General features: G+C 43.0%; 1 protein-coding gene across 11 annotated transcripts in view; it reads left to right on the plus strand.

Moving 5' to 3' along the window:
* Positions 1–15,333, plus strand: part of LRRFIP2 (LRR binding FLII interacting protein 2) — a 156,470-nt gene that overhangs the window by 136,577 nt on the left and 4,560 nt on the right. For all 11 annotated transcript variants that reach the window (XM_082257333.1, XM_082257337.1, XM_082257339.1 and 8 more), the window contains 4 exons: positions 3,608–3,657; positions 4,283–4,403; positions 8,092–8,171; positions 10,090–10,194. In XM_082257333.1, coding sequence (XP_082113459.1) covers positions 3,608–3,657; positions 4,283–4,403; positions 8,092–8,171; positions 10,090–10,194 — 356 coding nt within the window. The remainder of the gene's footprint in view (positions 1–3,607; positions 3,658–4,282; positions 4,404–8,091; positions 8,172–10,089; positions 10,195–15,333) is intronic.

The raw sequence follows: 15,333 nt of genomic DNA on the forward strand, positions 1-15,333 counted from the left end.
GAAGTAGTGTTCCATTTCCTATAGAACCCAGGCAGATTTTCTGCTTTAATATTTGTCTGTCTATAACACTGCCATTGGACAGAACATTGCTGTCACTGGCCGTACAACATTTTGTTGCTCAGATATAAAGTGTGACCGCTTTACCGTGTTCCTAACGTACCGGGCAGCCACACTTCTTCCAGCTGGCCCTATGGGGTTAATGCCGGTCACTAACGCTATCCCACTCTTTTTTTTACTGTTTGTATTCTGTACGTTCCAAGCACAAAGACCAGAGGTAGAGTAAGAAAGGGGAAAGTTTCCTCAAGTGTCCTCCCCACTTACAAAGTTGGCCGCTTGTCCAGTTTTTGTTTATAAGATTTGTTGAATGTACCTGTGCCTTATGTTAATGGATGTAGTTTACCCTGCCCTGTGTCTCTGTGCAAACAAGAAGGTGGATTTTTCCCAGGGGTATATACAGTGCCTTGCGAAAGTATTCGGCCCCCTTGAACTTTGCGACCTTTTGCCACATTTCAGGCTTCAAACATAAAGATATAAAACTGTAATTTTTTGAGAAGAATCAACAACAAGTGGGACACAATCATGAAGTGGAACAACATTTATTGGATATTTCAAACTATGTTAACAAATAAAAAACTGAAAAATTGGGCGTGCAAAATTATTCAGCCCCTTTACTTTCAGTGCAGCAAACTCTCTCCAGAAGTTCAGTGAGGATCCCTGAATGATCCAATGTTGACCCAAATGACTAATGATGAGAAATAGAATCCACCTGTGTGTAATCAAGTCTCCGTATAAATGCACCTGCACTGTGATATTCTCAGAGGTCCGTTTAAAGCGCAGAGAGCATCATGAAGAACAAGGAACACACCAGGCAGGTCCGAGATACTGTTGTGGAGAAGTTTAAAGCCGGATTTGGAAACAAAAAGATTTCCCAAGCTTTAAACATCCCAAGGAGCACTGTGCAAGCGATAATATTGAAATGGAAGGAGTATCAGACCACTGCAAATCTACGAAGACCTGGCCGTCCCTCTAAACTTTCAGCTCATACAAGGAGAAGACTGATCAGAGATGCAGCCAAGAGGCCCATGATCACTCTGGATGAATTGCAGAGATCTACAGCTGAGGTGGGAAGACTCTGTCCATAGGACAACAATCAGTCGTATACTGCACAAATCTGGCTTTTATGGAAGAGTGGCAAGAAGAAAGCCATTTCTTAAAGATATCCATAAAAAGTGTTGTTTAAAGTTTGCCACAAGCCACCTGGGAGACACACCAAACATGTGGAAGAAGGTGCTCTGGTCAGATGAAACCAAAATCAAACTTTTTGCCAACAATGCAAAACGTTATGTTTGGCGTAAAAGCAACACAGCTCACCACCCTGAACACCCCATCCCCACTGTCAAACATGGTGGTGGCAGCATCATGGTTTGGGCCTGCTTTTCTTCAGCAGGGACAGGGAAGATGGTTAAAATTGATAGGAAGATGGATGGAGCCAAATACAGGACCAAGAAAACCCGATGGAGTCTGCAAAAGACCTGAGACTGGGACGGAGATTTGTCTTCCAACAAGACAATGATCCAAAACATAAAGCAAAATCTACAATGGAATGGTTCACAATAAACCTATCCAGGTGTTAGAATGGCCAAGTCAAAGTCCAGACCTGAATCCAATCGAGAATCTGCGGAAAGAACTGAAAACTGCTGTTCACAAACGCTCTCCATCCAACCTCACTGAGCTCGAGCTGTTTTGCAAGGAGGAATGGGCAAAAATTTTAGTCTCTCGATGTGCAAAACTGATAGAGACATACCCCAAGCGACTTACAGCTGTAATCGCAGCAAAAGGTGGCACTACAAAGTATTAACTTAAGGGGGCTGAATAATTTTGCACGCCCAATTTTTCAGTTTTTTATTTGTTAAAAATGTTTGAAATATCCAATAAATTTTGTTCGACTTCATGATTGTGTCCCACTTGTTGATTCTTCACAAAAAATTACAGTTTTATATCTTTATGTTTGAAGCCTGAAATGTGGCAAAAGGTTGCAAAGTTCAAGGGGGCCGAATACTTTCGCAAGGCACTGTATACTTGCCTGTTCTTCAATAAAAGTCTTATGCTTTTATCCACCTTACACTGAGACCAGACTAGTGACTGGGTGGGCTGCGGTATCTGGTTTTGCCATGGCAAGGAGCCCATACAGTGGACATACTCCTCAGAAGTAGGGGGTCTGTCACAGTCCCTTCTTATAAATCTGCTATTATAAACAAAAACACACACATACAACAAATACATACAAAATCTTTTATAAATTCGGATTTAAAGCGAAAAAACATTGGTACACTTGTACATTTACCAATTTTTCATATCCTTTACATTTCTATCAGGTGTTAAGATTTGGTGCCAATGATTAGAACTTGCGGAAGTATGCAGGTGAAGGCTGTCTTATTTAAGCCTCAGACCTTCTCCTTCAGCCCAGATCAAAAGCGCTTTGCACACCTTCAGAAGGAAGGTTTTGGATGCTCATGAATTTGGCTAGGAATTTTAAAAGATCATCAAAATATTTAAAATGTATCAATCCACTGAAAAAAAAATATGGGGTAGATTTCAAACAACTGCTAATTTTTCTTGGGGTTGCTGTACAGATTCAGGGCATGGGCAACTTGAAATTAGTCTACTTTGAGTGTGCTTGATGAGAAACTGAGGCCATCAAACCAAAAAACTGAGGATAAACAAGAAATTGATTTTTTAACACAATTATTTAAAACATGCTAGCAAACCCACCAGGGAATAGCTTTGAAATAAGAAATAAAGGGCTATGGACTAGCTTAGGGCAGTTCATGCAAATAAATCCAAAATTATCCTGCAACTGTCAAAAACTGGTGGGCAGCTATGCAAAACATTTAACATATGCTAAGTAATTTCTGGTAAAGGGGGCAATACCAGTGTCTGGGGTTATAACACACCATTGCATATATTGATATTTTTGTTGAATAAATGGTTGACCAGGCCATTTTCCTTTTATTTTTATTCACATATGTCGCCTTCACCTGTAAGTGTTTGAATGATCATCCAATGTTTGCATGTTTAAAAATGATGAAAAAGTCAACACTTTTCACAGGTGGTGTTAATTTGTTCACATGACTGTATATATTAAACCTTTTTTACAATTTCACAATATGAAAATTTTTTATATACAGTAGATACTTTTAAGCTACGTAACACTTCCATGTCAATATACATGGAGTACTTCTAACTAAACATATCGGGGTTGATTTACTAAAATTGGAGAGTGCAAAATATGGTGCAGCTCTGCATAGAAACCAAACCGCTTCCAGATTTTTTTGTCAAAGCTTAATTGAAAAAACTAAAGTTTAAAGCTGATTGGCTACCATGCACAGCTACACCATATTTTGCACTTTCAAGTTTTAGTAAATCAATCATGCCTTGATGAACATATTTGGACAGGTTTTCTTGGAATTCTTTAATTTGTGGCTTTTACGCGCATATAGGCCCATGACATTGTTATTGTTGGTCATAAGGTTATGGTAAGGGAGAATGGTAAAAGCATTAATAGTTTGAACTATTGTGTTTACTAATAACATTTCATCGTTTTTAGATGTCAGGCTACGAAAACTGGCTGAAGAAAGGGATGAGCTTGTGTCACAGGTAAACTGTTTTTTTGGCTTATTCTATTTGCTGAATCTTATTTTGGCATGTTTATTGTGATTGCTACCATTGGCTATTATTTAGTACAAGAAATACAGTTCTTTTGTTTTGTCTGTAACAAAGTTCAGTTTAAGATGAAATCCTCCATCCATGTGACCCCCCCCCCTCTCAACTAGGGGGCTTTCACAGGCTCTGCTCAATATTGCCCAACTATGCCCGCTTTTTCTGCCCACCAACCACCCATGAGTAGAGAGAGCAGACCTAGAAGTCATTCACCCATTGCCCATTTTTAAATCCTGTTTCATTCATAGAAATTGTAGTATGGCTTCCATGAATGGAGCACTTGGCAGACAGAGTGAGCGTAGTGGGGCTCTCTTGATGAGAGCCTGTGACAGCTCTTTAGTTATAATAGCTCCTGCCGCTTTAGAAGATTGTGGGGGATGGTTTGCCTAAGGAAAGTACTAAAGTTAAACACGAAAATAATAATTAAAAACACAAATTAGAATTGCATGCATTATTAGGTGACTGTGCAAATGTTTGAGCTGCAAACCAAGCTAAAATTAGACATTTTATAGACTTTATTATTGCTATAACATGGCTTTAAATTGTTTTTGTTCTTTTTCAGATCAGAAAGCTAAAGCTACAACTAGATGAAGAGCGACAAAAGAATTTAAGAAATGACACTTCCGTAACCGATTCAGGTGGATTAGAGAACGGATCTGACCTACAGTTTATTGAAATGCAGAGTACGTTTCTATACGGTCTTTCTTGCACATTTTAGTGATGGCATGGAACTGTTCATTGCCTTCTTGGTTGCTGTTCCCTCTCTGTTTACATGTGTAGTGATGGAACACATTCAGAAAAACTTGTCTGTCATCCTAATTTAGAGAATGGAACACAAAAACACATATCAGTAGACTCCTCCAAATGTATAGAGAGAAGGCCAGGCATGTGCAAATCTTTTGTTCTAACAATACCTAATTTTGTTTTTAAAGGCTTCTAATTTTAGAAACCCATCATATTATTAGGTACACATGTATTGTACTATAAGGACTCTGCAAATGTATATTCTCCTAAAATAAAAATAAAAAAATTCAATGCTACCAGACGCCTGAGAGGGGACATGATAGCGATTTACAAATACCTCAACAGTGATCTCAGCATAGAAAAAGAAACTATTCCAATTGCAAGGAGTGCAAGAGGACACGAGGCCATTCAATGCGATTAGAGAAGCGATTTAACCTCAGGCTGTGCAAAGGGTTTTTTTACAGTAAGGGCAATAAGATTGTGTAACTCGCGTCCACAAAAGGTAGTAACTGCGGGGAGTATGGCTACTTTTAAAAGACTCTTGGACATACATCTCCAAGATCAAAACATTCAGGGGTATGGGAAATGAATACCTCCACACACACCTACACAGGTTGAACTGGATGGACTATTGTCTTTATTCAACCTCAACTACTATATAACTATGTAACCATGAAGTGTAAATGCATATTTATTTTAAAATGCACTTCAGATTGCTTGTACGTGTAGTACATAGTCAGCGTTTATCATGTTTCTGTTAGGTTTTAGTTCTATATTGACTGTCACTGTTGAACCAGCAAGGAGACAGTGGCGGAGATGTTCTGAGACCTAAATGTTCTTAGGATTTGATTAGGTTAAAGTGGACTTTCTTTTTGGCATATGGCAACATCAGAACTACAGTACTTAGTTTCAGCTCTCAACTTCACCTGAACTTGCCTTTCTTGATCGTTTTCTAATGTCAGAAGTAACAGTATAGATTTACTGCAGTTTAAAACAAAAAACTCTATTACCAATACATTTCTTATAAAAAAATAAAAATAAAACCCATAAGGGAATAGACTTTATAGAATCTTTACCTCATACTTCCAAGCAATGAATCTTGTAGTTAGTGAGTACTCTTAAAATGTGTTAGTAGTGCCTGTGTATTTACAGAATCCTTAAGTTGCCTAAGGACCTTTGATATGGTATATACAAACTAGAGAAATTGGCCCGCGGGACTTTATATGAGGTACGTGTTTGGTGGCTGGAGAACAATTAAGTACACAATCGATGAGTAAAGCAATATTTGTTTTATTGCATAATATGCACAGGTTGTAAAGATACACACAGTAACATGTGCTCAATGGCACATGATGTAGCCCAAAGGCTGTAATATGAATGATATACAACACAGGCAATATAAAATCACATATTGGCAAAACATCTTGGTGTAACCACTCGGTTTCAGACATAGCATGAATAGTGTGCTGAGATGATATGACAGTAGAATATAAAACATCGTGATCTGGCGCGTTTCGGGAGCAACATCTCCCTTCTTCAGAGATCAATATGTTCAAGATGTATCTATAAAAGAATACTGTAGTTGAGATATGCAGTAATACTAAGCTTTTTCGAAAGAAAAATTCAATCAAATAATGATAACTCAATGGAGTATAAATTACTCACAAATCAATGAGACTAAAATGGCGAGATTGGACTCCTGTGTGGCAGCAGCGTGTTATGTCTGACCCGGGAGCTGCCAGCATCTCTGCTGCCAGCTTTGGATCCAATGGGTAGGTTAGTCACCGAGCTGTTTCCCCACTATTCTTTTCTGATTTACTTTCTCTTCCCACTTACTTTTCTTGGGTTAGCTTTTTCCACACTTTCGCCCCGTTCTCCACTTTTCCTGTTTCCCATCTTTAATTCTTTTTCTACACACCGTCACCCATTCTGCCCCTTCACTTCATGGTGTTCTCTTTCCTTCAGCTCACCCTTGTTCTACCAATTTGGGATCTTTATTCCTTGCACACCAGCCCTTCCCACCTATATACATCATGTTTGCTATTCAGGATTGGTAGCAATTGCTACCGCCTCACTACTATTTTTACTTTTACACATGACAGGTTGGAAGGTGCTTTATTTCATTTACACATTCATCACCCACCTACCATGGACCCCCTTCTCTGGCTGCTATCATATTGGGACCCTTCAGCTCCCGGGTCAGACATAACACGCCGCTGCCACTCAGGAGTCCAATCTCGCCATTTTAGTCTCATTGATTTGTGAGTAATTTATACTCCATTGAGTTCTCATTATTTGATTGAATTTTTCTTTCGAAAAAGCTTAGTATTACTGCATATCTCAACAACAGTGTTCTTTTATAGATACATCTTGAACATATTGATCTCTGAAGAAGGGAGATGTTGCTCCCGAAAAGCGTCAGATCACGATGTTTTATATTCTACTGTCATATCATCTCAGCACACTATTCATGCTATGTCTGAAACCGAGTGGTTACACCAAGATGTTTTGCCAATATGTGATTTTATATTGCCTGTGTTGTATATCATTCATATTACAGCCTTTGGGCTACATCATGTGCCATTGAGCACATGTTACTGTGTGTATCTTTACAACCTGTGCATATTATGCAATTAAACAAATATTGCGTTACTCATCGATTGTGTACTTAATTGTTCTCCAGCCACCAAACACGTACCTCATATAAAGTCCCGCGGGCCAATTTCTCTAGTTTGTATATATATTTTGGGATGGAGGAGTGTTTTGGTGGGAACCAGATCATTGCCCTTTTTTGCATTTGATATGGTATATGTCTACCTAAATCACCAATATAAGGGAGCACTACCCTGACCATCAATATAAGGGGGAACTATGCTGACCACAAATGTGAAAGGGACACTACATTTACCATCAGTGTAAGGTGTTACTTTTCCACTGTTCACTAACATGCGGGTTTTACAGTCCGTGTTTATTGTATGGCTGCTGTTATTAATTGGTTATTATTTTACATTATCATTTGGTTTTATCATTTTTACTGAGAATATTTTTGTCTAGGAGTAGCCTTGGGTGTTAAATATGCCAAGTACACCACATGGCTTATTCTTTTATTTATTCTCATATTCACAACATGCTAAAATTCTGTAAGATATACAAAATATTGGCAGTAGTTCCCTGAGACCCGAAAGTCATTTCATGGGTTCCTCTGTGTTTAAATGGTTTAGGAAAACTTAAAATTTCAACACTTTTACAGCATATATAGCAGTAAAAATGTAATACTTGCCAAATGTTTAGTTGTTTACAGGAATGTCTGTGAAGTGGCTTTCTAAAAATGTGTGTAATGCATTCAAAATCCCATGTTTCCGGATCATAGTTGGACAAACGCTGAACTGTGTCATCAGGTTTGCTGAGAGACATTTTTTTTTTTTTATCTGTGTGTGTAGCTAAAATCCAGGTGCAAAAAATGTGGCTTTCCATGAGGTGAACATATTTTTAACAGTTCACTTCTACAGCTACTTTGGCGCTTTGTGTTTTGACGTGTAATTTCAGTCACAGTTTCAAAGAAGAATAAGAAAAAGGTGACCGTGCATTTATGTCTCAGCCATTTCATTGATCTTTTTTATTTTCTAGGAGATGCCAACAGACAAATTAGTGAGTTCAAGTTTAAGCTTTCAAAAGCAGAGCAAGATATAACAACTTTAGAACAGAATGTGAGTACTGTGAAAAAGCCCATAATGCTAAATCTATACAAAAGTTTTCCAATGTTTAAATCTTTTATCAGTTTTACCTCTGCTGTCCATGCTGTGAGTTTGGAGGATTCTGAGCCTAGAAAATGCTCCAGAAAGCATGTGTCTCCATCTTAAGCACATTGTGGCCGTCTCAGGGTGGGACTTCTGACCAGCTTGTTTAGTAATTCAGTTTGGGAGTTTGGAGGGAATAGAAAGTCAGCTAGTCTGATTTACCTTGGGAAACCAAGTATCCAATTCACAATTCACTTTTTGCTCTGATGAATAAATTGGTGAAACAACCAGGTAACCAAAGTGACAGGTATTGCCAGTTGAGCCAGAGATAATCTAAAATGATTTAACCACTTAGGCCCCGGAAGATTTTACCCCCTTCCTGACCAGGGCCTATTTTGCGATTCGGCACTGCGTGCCTTTAAGGGACAATTGCGCAGTCATGCGACGCTGTATCCAAATTAAATTGACGTCCTTTTTTTCCCACAAACAGATCTTTATTTTGGTGGTATTTGATCACCTGTGCGATTTTTTTGATCATGCGCTATAAACAAAAAAAGAGCGACAATTTTGCAAAAATAACAATATTTTTCAAATTTTTTTTATATGAATTTCCCCCCCCCCCCCCCCCCCCAAAAAATGTAAAAATCAAAATTTTTTAACATTTTAGGCCAATTTGTTTTGTGCTACATATGTTTGGTAAAAAAAAAATCGCAAAAAGCGTATTTTGATTGGTTTGCGCAAAAGTTGTGTTTTCCAACTAAGGGAAAGATTTTTGTCGTTTTTATTGTTTTTTTTTTAACAAGTAATGGCGGCGATCTGCGTTTTTTTTTTTTTTGCGGGACTGCGACATTGCGGCGGACAGATCGGACCCTTGACTGACACTTTTTTTTTTTTGACACTTTTGGGGGTACCAGTGACATTACTACAGTAATCAGTGCTATACATATGCACTGTTACTGTAAAAATGACACTGGTAGGGAAGGGGTTAACTTTATTTGAGAAGGAGGGGTTAAGTGTGTCCCCAGGGGCGTGCTTCTAACTGTGATTAGATGTGGCTTTTCATGTAACAGCAGAGATCAACGGTCCTACATAGCAGGACCGTATGATCTGTGCTGTTACACAGGGGAGAATGACAGGCGGCTTTGTTTACATTAGCCGCCTGCCTTTCTCCCGGTGTAACCGACGATCGCGAGTGACCGGCGGACATCGGGTCTGCGGGACACTCGCGCGGGGGGGTCTGTGAGCGAGTGGGAGCGCGCCTCCAGTGGCGCGAGCTCGCTCCCTAGAGCCTTACAGGCTAGCGACATAGTACTACGTCGCTTTGCCTGTGAGGGGCTGACTGCCGACGTAAATAGTCGTTAGGCAGTCGGCAAGTGGTTAATTAAAATAAAGTATGTGAACTCCCCCACCTTAAAAAAAAAAAAATAAGTTCACTTTAAAGTAGAAATTAAAGGCGAAACATTTGTGTATAAATTAATACTTTTTTTTTTTTTTTTTACAAGTGATCACATACCCTTTTTCTTCAGGTGCATTAGGAGTACAGAGAGCTAGGGAGGAGAAACAGCAGTTCTTCCCAGTGAACCGCTGTACAGAGGGGGGCATGTCAGCACAAATCTAATAATTGGAGGAGAGCAGGCTGAGTACCCATCACAGCCAGAAAACTGACAACGCTGTGCTCGTATGCCTTAGTTTGGTCAGTTTTTAATAGGAAAGCAAAGGGACTGCCAGGAACACCAGGGATTTCACACAAAGGAAGCAATGCAGAGAGGATACATTTTCATAGAAGTACATGGTACAGTTTTGGAATGGTAAATTAACATGGTTACATATTTAGAATTGTTTCTTTGGTGTTAAAGAAAAATTTAATTTTTTGTACTGCATGTTACAGGTTCTTAGGCTTGAAGGACAGGTTGTCAGATATAAAACAGCAGCAGAAAATGCAGAAAAAGTAGAAGATGACCTAAAAGCAGAAAAACGAAGACTTCAAAGAGAGGTAATTTCCTGATGTGTAAAAATGTTATAATTTATGTTTAATCTGTTTTATTTATTTTGAAGAGAGTACATGTCTACTTCCAGCAAGTGTAATCATTTGGTAATTTAGAAGATAAAAAGCTTTTGTCTCTTGAAAATATGGGATTTTTGACTTCACGTAAAATCCATTTCTCTGATGTGAATTGACGGACACCGCTTCTGATCTTCATAACCATTGGGTTATACTGCCCCATACAGGAGTAGGACACTAGGCAGAAAAAGAATCTGGCTACGCCTATGGGCAATCCAGGGGGGTATAACCCCTCTCACTGCTATAGGTACTCTGTTTTGTTACAAGCAGTGTCAGAAGAAATACAACTCCACAGAGGGGTGAGTGCTGTGCTGACAATGACCATCAGAAAAATGAATTTTACGGTAAGTCAAAAATCAAATTTTCTCTTTTGACACACCTAGCTCCTGATCTTCATAACCATTAGGATGTCCCAAGACCGTATTAAACATGAGGGGTGGGAACTTAAAAAAAATTCCCCAGGCTAAACAGTAGCCAACCAGGCAACAGGGGCTCAACCAAAACAACTGGAGCCCACCTGAAAAAAATACACCCTCAAAGAGGATCAAGTCCTCTAAACAGCAGCTTGCAAAACCTTACGGCCATAATAAGCCTCAGCAGATGCCAACACATCCACTTTATAGAACTTTGTGAAAGTGTACACCGACGACTGCCTTGCAAACCTGCGTCACTGACGCCTGATGACGGAAAGCCCAGGATGCACCGAGTAGAGTGCGCCTTGACAGGGGAAAAGAGGAACCTGATCCTTGATGGAAAAGGCCTAAATAACTGCCATCTGATCCATCTGGAAATGGTCGCAGAGGTAGCGGACAGCCATTTCCGAGGCCCATCTGTGAGTACAAATAGTGAGTCTGACTTCCTAAAAGACTATGTATAAAAATGAAAATCGGAGACGACCTTTGGGAGGAACGATGGACAGGGGCGAAGAACCACCTTATCTCTGTGAATCACCAAGTAAGGTGAACGTCAGGATAAGGTCGTCAGAGGTGATAGCCACCAAAAAAAAACACCTTCTGAGACAGCGTGAGCAAGGGAATCTCCCGAAGATTGTCAACGGGAGGCTTCTGGAGGACCGAAAGCACCAAATTGAGGTCCCAAGGCGGAAACGGAGACTGTACTGGAGGAATAACATTTTCGGACACCCTGAAGAAAGGTAGGCACCAGGGAGTGTGTGGCCAAGGGTCATTGGAAAAAGACTGCCAAAGCGGACACCTGGCCCTTGATGGTACTCCAGGCCAATTGCTGTTCAACCCCCTGTTGAAGGAAGGTCAATATCCAAGCCACTGAGAAGGAGCGAGGATAAACCTCAAAAGACTTAGACCACACAATGGTGATAGATCCTACTAGAAGTTGATTTCGTAGCTTTTAACACCGTTTGAATCACCCACTCGGATAAACTTCTATCCATCAGCACCTGGCGTTCAACAGCCAAACCGTCAAAGCCAACGACTGTAAAGCAGGATGGAAGATTGGTCCTTGGGACAGCAGATCCTCCCTGAGAGGAAGCTTCCAAGGAATGTCGGTCTGCAGCCGCACCAGATTGACATACCAAGCCCGGCGAGGCCAGTCCGGAGCCACTAAGATGACCAGAATCCCTTCTGCCTCGATCCTGCGTAGAAGTCTTGGCCGAAGCTTGAGAGGAGGGAAGGCCTAAATCAGACGATAATGACCCCACGGGGCCACCAGCGCTTCTGTCAGAGGATTCCATGACCGAGCCTTAAACCTCTGCACCTTTCTGTTGAGCCTAGACATCAACAGATCCACCTCTAGGGATGCCCCACCGGAGACACAACTGATGAAATGCCTCCCCTGAAAACGATCCGTCCAATGGTCTGATCGATTGGAGTTCCAAGACATTGATTGGTAGTCTGGACTTTCCCAGTGTCCAGATGCCCTGAGCAGAAATTGTTGCGGAGAACGCCTCCCCAGCCAAACGGGTTGGCATTCGTGGTGACCACTGTCCAATACAAGGGGGAGGAAGGATTTACACAGTCGAAGCACCTGAGAACGAGGCCACCATATCAGGGACACCTTTCCCCAGCTTAGCCGGATCTGATTGTCCAGAGACTGCGGAGTCTTGTCCCATTTGGCCAGAATCACCCTTATAGGGACCTCGCATGCAACTGTGCAAATGGAACCGCCTCAAAGGTAGACACCATCAGGCCCAGCACCCGCATGCAAGTACGGAGGGATGACCATCTGCTGGACAGCAGGAGATGAATTGTAGCCTGCAATTTCTGGAGCTTGTTCAGAGGAAGGAGCATTCTGTCCAGAGTCAGATCCAGATAGTCCAGCTTTGTGGACAGAAGCAGAGCAGACTTCTGAAAATTCAGAATCCAGCCGAACTCCTTCAGAGTTCAAATGGTGATTTCCAGGTTTTCCACCAGAGCAGAAGGAGGTCGTTCACGTAGCCAAGTACCGCGATCACCTGTTGGCCTAACAATGCTAGCACTGGGGCTAACACTATTGTGAAGACCCGAGAAGCAGAGGCGAGACCAAAGGGTAACATCACAAACTGACAATGCTCCTCTCCCAAGGCAAAGTGGAGGAAGCGCTGTTGATCAGTACATATTGGAATGTGAAAGGCAAGAAAATCCCCCTGATGCAGGGATGCTACCTCCGTGTGAATGGTGAGGTCCAGGATTGGACGCACCTTGCCTTTCTTCCTGGGAACTGTAAACAGGTTTGAGTAAAAACCCTGAAAATGTCCCGAAGTCGGAACCTGCACCAGGAAAGTTGTTCACGGGTCCGGAAACGAACAAAGACACCCCCCCCCCCCCCCGTCCTCTAGAGGAGGTCCTGAAAGGCTCCGAGCCCTTGTCAGTCGATCCTGAGGGATGAAAAAACTTCTTATGGGCCGAGAAGGAGGGCCCACATCTAAGACCCAAATTTCCTTGCTCTTAGTAGCCTGCGGAAGAAAAGTACCCCCCCCCCTCCGTCAGACCTTCAGCTGTTCTCCCTCCAGGTCATGGCCTAAAAGCTTAGCCCACTCAGTTCTTCAACACCTGGGCAATAGTAAATACCAGCCTCAGTGACTAACCAGCCAGAGTGTACATATTGCGGGCCACAGCCTCCGCCTTCCTGTCAGCCGGATCCTTAAAGCCAGGAGACTCTTCAACCGGAATCATAGTTGCCTTGTTCAGTCTGGAAACTGGAGGGTCCACACTTTGGTCGCCCCCCCCCCCCCCCACTCTTTAGCGACAATTCTGTCAAAATAGGTGGGGAAATGAAACCCCTTTGCCGCTCTGTATGGCTTGTGAGTGCCAAAGGGAACCTCCGCTTCCGTCGCATCTGCATCCTCCATCTTCAAGATCTCATGCACAGTGCTACCACCAGCGCCTTTTCATGTGTGGTTGCAGATGTGAAGGAATCATCCTCACTATCTGAGGATTCCGGGCGCGTGGTCTTAGACCTAGCAGGGTGACCCACGTCTGCGGTGGCCGAATCAGATTAAGGATCTCATGAGGCAGGGGGCCCTTTTTGCTAGCCTGACGCCCGAAAGCCACCTCCACCTGGGACACAAGGGACTCCAGGACCGCCGTCAGTGCATTGATGACTGGTAGGGACCTGGAGGACCCCACAGCCTCAGAGAGGGGGTCAGGTGGGGAGATGTGCTCTAAAGACTCCATGAGTCAGCAGGGGGACCCCCACACTACAAAGGGACAACCCCCACCGCGCTGGCAGCACAGCCCAGTTGCAAGGCTCAAGCACCCAAGTGATCCTCAGCAGAGAGGGAGAGGACCATACCAGACTCCCCACCCACAGAAACAGGCACCTGCACCCACCAGGATAATTTGCACTTCACCTGCAGCGATCAGGAAGTGAAAGGATCCAGGAGTCAGCACCAGGGGATGAGGAGGGGCTCCCACTGCCGAAACCACCACCCTTAGGGCTCCACTGTCATAGCTGTCGCTATTATCAATGGTAAACCACTGCAAAATGACCGCCAGACTACACAAACATAACCGCCATGCATAAAAAACACACAGGCTATAGCAAAATGGCGGCACCACGAGGCTCCCAGGGACCCAGGAGGGATCCCTAGTCCTCAAGGACAGGCCCAGGCAGGAAAAGGGGTTCCTGGCAGCAGCCCCCACCAGGTACAACCCCTCGACTAACCCCCCCCCCCGCTCCCCATCGCCAGCATAGCGCCCTGTCCCCACCCCAGGATGAGGACCAGACCACCCACAAAGCACCAGCATAAGTGGAGGGGGGGGAGTTAAGATGAAGGACATAAGAAAGGGGGGTGCTTGACAGGAAGGAGGGGAACCTGGGCGTCCGACCATCCCAAGGAGGGGCCCACGTCCACCCCAAAACCTTCCACGGGGTGATGGGGAACAGATACTCACCATGCCAGGAACCAGACAAAACCCCTCCCCATCTAAATGGGGGGCTGTCGGCTAGGAGGAACGATGCGTCTTGAGCCAAGACCCGGTTGCATGCGACCTCAAAAGGCTTTTAACTCGCAGCCAAGCCCCTGTCCAGTGGGACTATGTCACAGCTGGCCTAGTGTGGAGCTGAGGTCTGCACGCGCTCTCTGGCCAGACTGGGGTGACCTCTAGATCTAGATTATCCAGCCTGTCGCCCAGTCCCGCAGTTGATTGTAGATCTCACAGGAAAAAAAAGAGGAGAAAAATTTAAAAGGAAATCTAAAAAGAAAACATTTGCCAGGACCAGAGATCCCAGCATGGAACTAGGTCCTTACTCCTGACTAGGCAGAAAAAAACAGAGTTTCTCGTTGGCAGGGAGAGAGCATATAGCCCCCTGGGACTGCCCATAGGCGTAGCCAGATTTTTCATATAGGTACAGTGTTGCATGACGGAGTCATTCAAAATGTGAGTGCACTAAAAGCTGAAAATTGGACTGATTAGGAAGGGGGGTATAAGTGCCCAGTAGGTAAGTGGTTAACCTTGCTTTGGGACGTCCCAATGGTTAAGAATGTCAAAAACTGTGTCCGTCACTGAACGAAAGAGAAAAAAAATTGTATTTTAGACTTATCCATTTCTCTGATATTCAGTGACGGACACAGCACCCACTCCTCTGTGGAGTTGTATTCTTCTGACACTGCTT

Source organism: Pelophylax lessonae, assembly GCF_965119305.1.
Source record: "Pelophylax lessonae genome assembly, chromosome: 5".
In the NCBI taxonomy this organism is placed as follows: domain Eukaryota; kingdom Metazoa; phylum Chordata; class Amphibia; order Anura; family Ranidae; genus Pelophylax; species Pelophylax lessonae.